General features: G+C 41.5%; 1 protein-coding gene across 1 annotated transcript in view; it reads left to right on the top strand.

The window, feature by feature from the left end:
* Positions 1 to 2,307: 2,307 nt before the first annotated feature.
* The window catches only part of vat1 (vesicle amine transport 1), a 38,354-nt gene continuing 32,798 nt past the window's right edge, over positions 2,308 to 7,863 (top strand). Inside the window, exon 1 of the mRNA XM_077212217.1 lies at positions 2,308 to 3,048. Coding sequence (XP_077068332.1) covers positions 2,584 to 3,048 — 465 coding nt within the window. The 5' untranslated portion in view covers positions 2,308 to 2,583. The remainder of the gene's footprint in view (positions 3,049 to 7,863) is intronic.

Below are 7,863 nucleotides of genomic sequence, written 5' to 3'. Positions count from 1 at the left end.
TAGATAGATAGATAGATAGATAGATAGACACACAGATAGATAGATAGATAGATAGATAGACACACAGATAGATAGATAGATAGATAGATAGATAGATAGATAGATAGATAGATAGATAGATAGACACACAGATAGATAGACACACAGATAGATAGATAGATAGATAGATAGATAGATAGATAGATAGATAGATAGATAGATAGATAGATAGATAGATAGATAGATAGATAGATAGACACACAGATAGATAGATAGATAGATAGATAGATAGATAGATAGATAGATAGATAGATAGATAGATAGATAGATAGATAGATAGATAGATAGATAGATATAAATACAATTATAAGTATAAGTATAATTATAATAAGTATTTATAAAAAAGAATGAAATGCAGTATGCGATGTCCATTTACTCAATGTTTATATTTTAAGTGCTGGAGGCTATTGAGTTTCATAGCATTTGGCACACAGGTTTCGCCTGCCAGCAGGACTTTGCCCGACTCTTCAGCCATTAGAGGATTTATATCACCACTGGTGGGTACAGTAAGACTGGCACAAAAACAACAGATGTTATTTGCAAAGATTTAAGACCAGAGCTCAAGTAACTAAGCCGCAGTTAACAAGACATTGGGTGGTTTCCAAGACCACAAACATTTTTAGATTTCTAAAGCAATTTATTTTTTGTCATTGTTTCTAAAACGCCGGTGACCTGATAAAAGGAAATATAATTCTGCATATTTCATCTTTTTTCCTGCCGTGATCTGCATAGCTTCTAAACTCATTCAGCCCCATGACCTACAGTTCACTTCCTGTTTCTCTCAAAGCACTTCCTTTGCACTTGCTGATGAGTCAGAGAGCAGTTTCAGTGACCTTTATTATTGCAGTGGGTGGCTGTGTGTATGTTGGTATAAATGTGTTGGGGTGTGGTGTGTGATTTAGTGTGCAAAAGCATGGCTTCTTTAGTTGTTGCCAGCACAGTTATTTGATGTCAGAGCACTCACAAACACATGGACGCCTTCAAGTGTTAACAATGGTTGTGTGAATTTACTGATTTCCAGATCGGTCTTGGAGAATAGAAGGAATAAATAGACATTTCCTCTTGGCCTTCTGGTTGCACACAAACATGCTCATAGGCATGCCTCCAAAGCCACGTGAAGGACACACACGCCTCTACACACATGCACACATCCGTTCTACTACATACAAAAACGACACTTAAAACTCCAGACAGTGGAGCTGCTATGAACTGTGGTTTTAACATGCACACCTCTTGCTCACACAGGCGTTGTGTACCATTTTGATTTCCTGGTTCAGTATATTTCTTCTCATTTTGAAAAAATTTGAATCACGAGAATGAACCTCATTGGTTCTCGCACGTCAAGCGAACATGCTTGAGCTTAGCTTCCGTTTACCACAACTGATGTGTGCACTGGTGAAAGTTTATATGTTTAAAGCGGTCTAGGGTGAGAAACCTCTCATATTTCATTTAAAATATCTTCCTTTGTGTTCCGAAGATGATCAAAAGTCTTACGGGTTTGGAACGACATGAGCGGGAGTAAATGATGACAGAATTTTCATTTTTGTGTGAACTATCCCTTTAAGCCTTGTCTGTGAAGCCGGGGGATTTTGTATTGTCTTAAAATACAATAAAATATGATTATACAACAGTTTGTCCAGTGTATGGAGCTTTCACAGCGATTACTACTCTGTTCCAGTTCGTGCGTAGTTTGGCAACATGGTAATCAAATGCTTTGGCTTCTGTCTGAACCATTTATATTGACTCAATATGAACCTGTGGCCTTGTGCCTATGGCTGAATCACATCATTCAATGTGATTATTACTTAAAATCAATAAGAAAATCAGATCTTGTTGTCTGAAGCAACATGTCTATAAGAGGATTGCAGATTTTCAAAATTATTTTCTTATGAAATTTACTTTTTGTTTTATTTTGCTGATTTATTGACAGATCTTTACAACAAAATATGTAACATAAGTTGAACAAACTCAATTTACAATACAAATAAATAGATTGTATTTAAAACAGCCTATGTTTAGGCATATTTAAGGTTACATTTCAAAAGTGGCCTACACATTCCTAAAGATAAAAAGATTTATCTGTGAAAGTGTATTTAACACTCAGCCAGAATTCCTCTCATTCTCTCGTCTGAATTTCAGCTGAGTAGTAAAAACAGCCTGACTGCATTTACTAAATTGAAGTCAGCACAGCTGCCTGTCAGCACACAAACTCCCTCATTGGACTCTTCAATCCATTATACTCCCCCCTCAATTCCATTTCTCCGGGCTTTGCAGCTCGCCACGCCTCGCCTCGTTTTTTACTCAATAGTTGTCAGAGCCTCGGGTCACTCACTAGTCGTCGTGAGGCATCCTCCACTCCCTTTCTTTCTCTCTGTCTCCCTGTCCTCCACCTTCTCAGGCTCCAGCATCCTTTTTGCAAAGGCTGAGAAAACCGTGGACCGCGAAGCCGTTCCTATATTTGAGCTCTTTATTATTTGCCTGAGTGAGGCAGGAAAACAAACGCGAATCTTTTCTCCTCAAAAGTTCTCTACCCAAACTCCGACAATGTCCGGCGAAGACGCACCTGCCCAGCAGCAAAACGCCGAGGAGCAGAAGCAGCCGCAGCAGCAGCAGGAGACCAAGACGCCCGCCGAGTCCCCAAAAACCGAGAGCAAACCCGACCCACCGCCCACCAGCGCGTCCACCGAGGCCGCTGCTGCCGCCGCCGCCGACGCCGACACCCCAGTGCCCGCCGCCGAGAAAGCCCCAGAGGAGGACACGTTCAGCTACAGGGCTCTGGTGCTCACCGGTTACGGCGGGTACGATAAGGTGAAGCTCCAGGTGAAGAAGGGGAAACCGGCGCTCAAGAGCGGCGAGGTGATGGTGCGCGTGAAAATGTGCGGGCTGAACTTCGCCGACCTGATGGCGAGACAGGGACTGTACGACCGACTCCCGTCCCCGCCGGTGTCCCCGGGCATGGAGTGCTCCGGGATCATCGAGGCTGTCGGTGAAGATGTGACTGACAGAAAGGTGAGCAATCTTACTTTATTCTATGCAGACATTTATTGATATTAATATGCGTTCAGCGGTATTCCTTTTTTTTCGTTATATGACATAGCCTATAACGAGTTTGTTCAACACACAACGTATTATAAAATGTTTTCCCTGTCATTTATATCTTAAATTATCTTTAAGGCTGTGCAAAAAAAAGTCAATCATTCGAAAAGAGACTTTAAAGTCCTCTCATGATCACTCGCCACCGGAGACAAAAGAGGAGCGGGAGGGGCGCCGGTAGCCTTGTTTCAGAAGCACCGAAGCTCTTGTCGCGCTGATCCAAGCAATGGGCCAGAACGCTGAACGGACACGGCCGGGAGCGCGAGCTTTGCTTGTGCGCGGGGCGAATGGAAAGTAACTAACCGCCTTGTGTGATACTTTATGCACACAGCTAAATAAGAACGTTCCTATTATAAACGATGACCTGTCGCGTCACGATCAATGTAGGCAGCTTGGTTTATTATAATACGCGTTTGGTTTTATGGCTTCAGAGTGTGAATGGAAGGAACCACCGCCCTCTTTCTCTCAGAGATTGAGGGGTTTTGTGAAGTCTCACATGAGACGCGCCAGCCGCGTCAATTATAGTCGTACAAAGTACGTAGTCAGATAATGCTTTCGATATTGTTAATTCACTTTTAGGTGTTTGTGCGCGCGATGCCCAGTGTAATGTGCGCGCGTGGAGGACTCTCTCCCCACGCGCAGGAAAAAGGGCGAGGCTCGCGAGGGGGGAAAATGCTAATCGCACGCGCCCATTGTCATCTGCCTCGCGCATTGTGACACCGACATACTCTGACATCATTCATCATAAGTGCCAGATTTTCTTCTTCTCTTTTAGCCTCTTTACACAATAATCAAAGTTCGTCCTTTTAGGCCTATATAAACGTAAACGCCTATTTCTGTAGGCATCGCGCCAATGAATTACAATTTCTTAGTATTACCATATTTGATATAGTTGGCCAGCGATTCTAAAATACTGCAAATAAACCTAATGCTCGCTCTGGTTACTTTCTCAGCCCTAAAGGTCCACAGAAAACAGCGGAGTCTTAGTATGACGTGTCCTGATTGACTTTCTATGCGCTCCATATGAACAAATCGATGAGTCATGCCTGGTGGTCGCTGCTGGTCTCCATGGCAACGTATCATGGCAACGCCATGCACCGGCGCTGGCTCTCTCTCTCTCTCTCTCTCTCTCTCTCTCTCTCTCTCTCTCTCTCTCTCTCTCTCTCTCTCTCTCTCTCTCTCTCTCTCTCTCTCTCTTCTCTGTGTGTTGAAAGGATTTGATATTTGTGTTACTGAGAACAATAAACATATTTAATGAAAGCCAGTCAAGGTAATATGTTCAAGAATCGTGTGAAATGCAGATTAAAACCTGAGTCTTTGTATGTTAATATGAGTTAAAGAGAAAGAGGGAGCGAGCAAAAGCAAGCACTAGGCGTTGGCTGGTGGGTGATGCAGACAAGGAAGATAATGGTTCAGCTCTTCCTCAGCCTTGTCTGTCATCAATATTGAATTTAAAAGGTCATGGTCCACCCTATCTCTCTCACTCTCTCTGTATTACCATGTCAGCAAGCAAACAATTGCTTCATCTAACATTTGGAGACCTGATAGTGTTTGGCAAAGCGGACATTGTTGGGTGAGCATGTGAGGTGAGGAATCTGCTGATTGTGATATCCAGAAAATGACTCTTTCTTAGTGGAAGAGACGGATCTCTGTAAAGACACTCTTGAGAACTGTAGAGGTGAATGCTAAAGGCCATGACATCCTCTCATGACTTGACAGATGTTATTCCTAAACTGCTCTCTTGTGCCCACTCTTAGTATATATTAGCATTTATTTTTCATGAATAATTCATATAACTTGTTGCTTATGCACAGATTGCACACACACAATATTTATCAGAGTTCTGCTGCGAGGATCAAATGCATCTGTTCACAATTATCTTCCTCTGGACCACATTGTCAGCTTGGAATTTCCTCTCTCTCTCTCTCTCTCTCTCTCTCTCTCTCTCTCTCTCTCTCTCTCTCTCTCTCTCTCTCTCTCTCTCTCCCTCTCTCTCCCTCCTTCTGTTTGTGTGTGTGTGATTTGACAGGTCGATGATAAACAGCGACGCAGTGAATACCAGTAAGTGAACAGCAGGGACACGCACCGTTTAAGCTGAATTTGGTGGTGCCGTGTACCGATTTTCATCGAGAAACCGTTTTAACATAAGATTTTTGACATGGAAACCTGATGTCTAGTTTAACTGCACAATTAGAGTAGAGTTATGGATTATTTGGCCAAGATTTGTTCAGTTACTATATAAACGATCAACATACTAGAGCTGTGTCATTGTGGAACAATAAAAACCTTTTTACTGCGCAGTAAATAACAGTAGAACAAGAGAAGTGGTAACAGTGTTTTGACGAAGGGTAGAGAGAGAGGGGTGTTACAGTACTGATACTATGATGGAAGTATGACATAATTTGACAATTGTAGGGATTAAACAATACAGATGAGGATTAAAAAAATATATATATCTAAGCCCAGTTTCACCAGGTGCCACATAAAACAAGCAAAAATAAATGGATATACTTCAAAAGTCAAACTTTGACGGCAGTACCTTGTAGTGCATTTTAAGTATTTTAACTTTGCATTTAATACTTTTTATTTTCTTTATAATTGTTCTACATGGAATCTGATAATAAGACAAAATTCCAAAAAGGACCAGCTTCAACAGGACTATCATGTATAAATATCTGTGTGCAATTTCTGGAAAAATCTCTGCCGAATGGCAAAAATTCCATTTTATATTAATGTCAAAAATAATCAATATCTATATAATATTTAAAATTCCACCGTTTTTGTCACCTTTTTGACTTTCCTAGTTCATTTTAATTCCCGCAGCACAAAAAAGTGAAGAGAATGTTTTTTTATAATTTGTGTAATCTCTTGATTAATGAGGTCATTAAACTGCATGCATAATAATTATTATAAAATAATTAAGCTATTTAAAAATAAAGCTATTTATTTTAGTGCACACCGCAGGACATTTCAACTTCCCAAAAATATTTCATGTCAGCATTGAGTTTAAATAAAAATAGATATTGAAATATAGCAGAAATCCATTTTTAAGTAGTTCCTGCATAATTAGTTGCTATTTCATAGATGCAACAGTGTTTTTTTTGCATTGAGTGCACCCCACCTAGAGCGTGCTGGGGTTAAGCGTCTTGCTCAAAGGCACTGTGGTGATAAAACAGGATTTTGATCTCAATATCTCACTGCCCCACATGGGATTCTGAATGGCCATTCTTTGTGCTTGCAGGCCGGAGCCTTAACTGCAGGGATACTGCTGTCACATACAAAACAAACACAGATAAAATAGACAAAATCACTGCTGGGAGACAGCAAAGCTTTATGGAGCAGAATCCTGCACATTTCCACTGCAACAAGATTACAAGTTCGCCGACAGATGTATTTCATGAGCCTAATGCATTAGATGGCCACTTTACCCTTCGAAGTCAGTATGTGTGCATGTGTGTTTGAGTGTGTATGTGCATGCTTACAGGAAAGGAAGAGACAGGAGAGACTCGCGCAGCCAGCCAGTGACGGACATCTCACAAGACCTTTAGCTGGCCTTGATCTTTGCAACCTCAGCCGAAAAGTGTTGTTTGTTTTTGTGCAAGCACAGAATACAAAGTATAAGTTTGACACAAGTGTGACTGTTTTGCAAGTCTGACGAAGAGAGAGAGAGAAAAGGAGGGGGAAGAGGTTTGGTTTCCCCATATGGTGAGTCATGATCACAATTCCTGGCCGAGACATGGATGCCCATTGATCTGTGATGTGCAGAAAGTCCAATTAAAGGAGGAAGAGTAATGGCAGAAAGCAAGACTGAGATGTGGAAGACTAGATGAGAGAGACAGGGAGGAGAAATGAAATGGGGCACAGACATATCGGCTTGAGAGTAGCCCCGCTCTCTAATTGGACCGTATAGACAAAGATGCCCATGTGTCCCCTTGGGCCTATTAGACTGTGTGTGTGTGTGTGTGTGTCTTCCTGTCTGTGAGGGAAGCACTGGGTATATTAGTGTTTGTGTTTTACTTTGTAAAAAGCTTCTCCGTGTGTGTGGTTTCTGAAGCTCCGTTGAACATTTGTGCCAAGTTTGTGTGTCCTCAGAAAGAAATAGAGAGAGGTGCTTTTCCGACGGTGTGTGTGTGTTGTCTTCTCTCAAGCTCATTGAGGCTGAAGGATCTGCCTGCCCCCTGATGAGAGGAACTGATCTTAGAAATAAAGAAAGACAAAGCATGATAGAGGGGGAGATGGGAGATGAAAAGAAGAGATAGACAGAGAAAGAGTGGTAGGGGAAGTAGAATGTTTATGATGCTACTGATTGAGAGGATGCACAAGTGGAGGACGGGACATAAGTGTTGAGAGTTTTTTGTGCACGTTACAAAGGTCGGATCAGTCAGCGTCACTACCTTTATGAATTTTGAACCCCGCTTTAAGGTGAAGTGCCATTTGTTGGTGCTAGCGACACCAAACAGAGTGGCAAATGGCAATCTGTTTATTTGAGCAGCTTGACCGGTCTGATATGACAACACTGGGTCAACCAATGACTTGAAAATGATTCTGGACTGCTATTGGTGCAGGAATTACAATATACAATTTATTTGGAGGTTTATTAGTTGTACTTGCTATTGCTCATACTGTATTTAAAGGGAAAGTTCACCCAAAAATGTAAATTCTTAATGTGGTCTATTGTTGGAAAGGGGTTTGGAAATGGAAATGACTAAAGAAGTCATCAACCTGTACGTC

The sequence above is a fragment of the Siphateles boraxobius genome, unplaced genomic scaffold, assembly GCF_051911475.1.
Source record: "Siphateles boraxobius isolate OS27281-9 unplaced genomic scaffold, OSU_SipBor_1 66, whole genome shotgun sequence".
In the NCBI taxonomy this organism is placed as follows: domain Eukaryota; kingdom Metazoa; phylum Chordata; class Actinopteri; order Cypriniformes; family Leuciscidae; genus Siphateles; species Siphateles boraxobius.
This window is presented reverse-complemented; position numbering and strand designations above follow the sequence as displayed.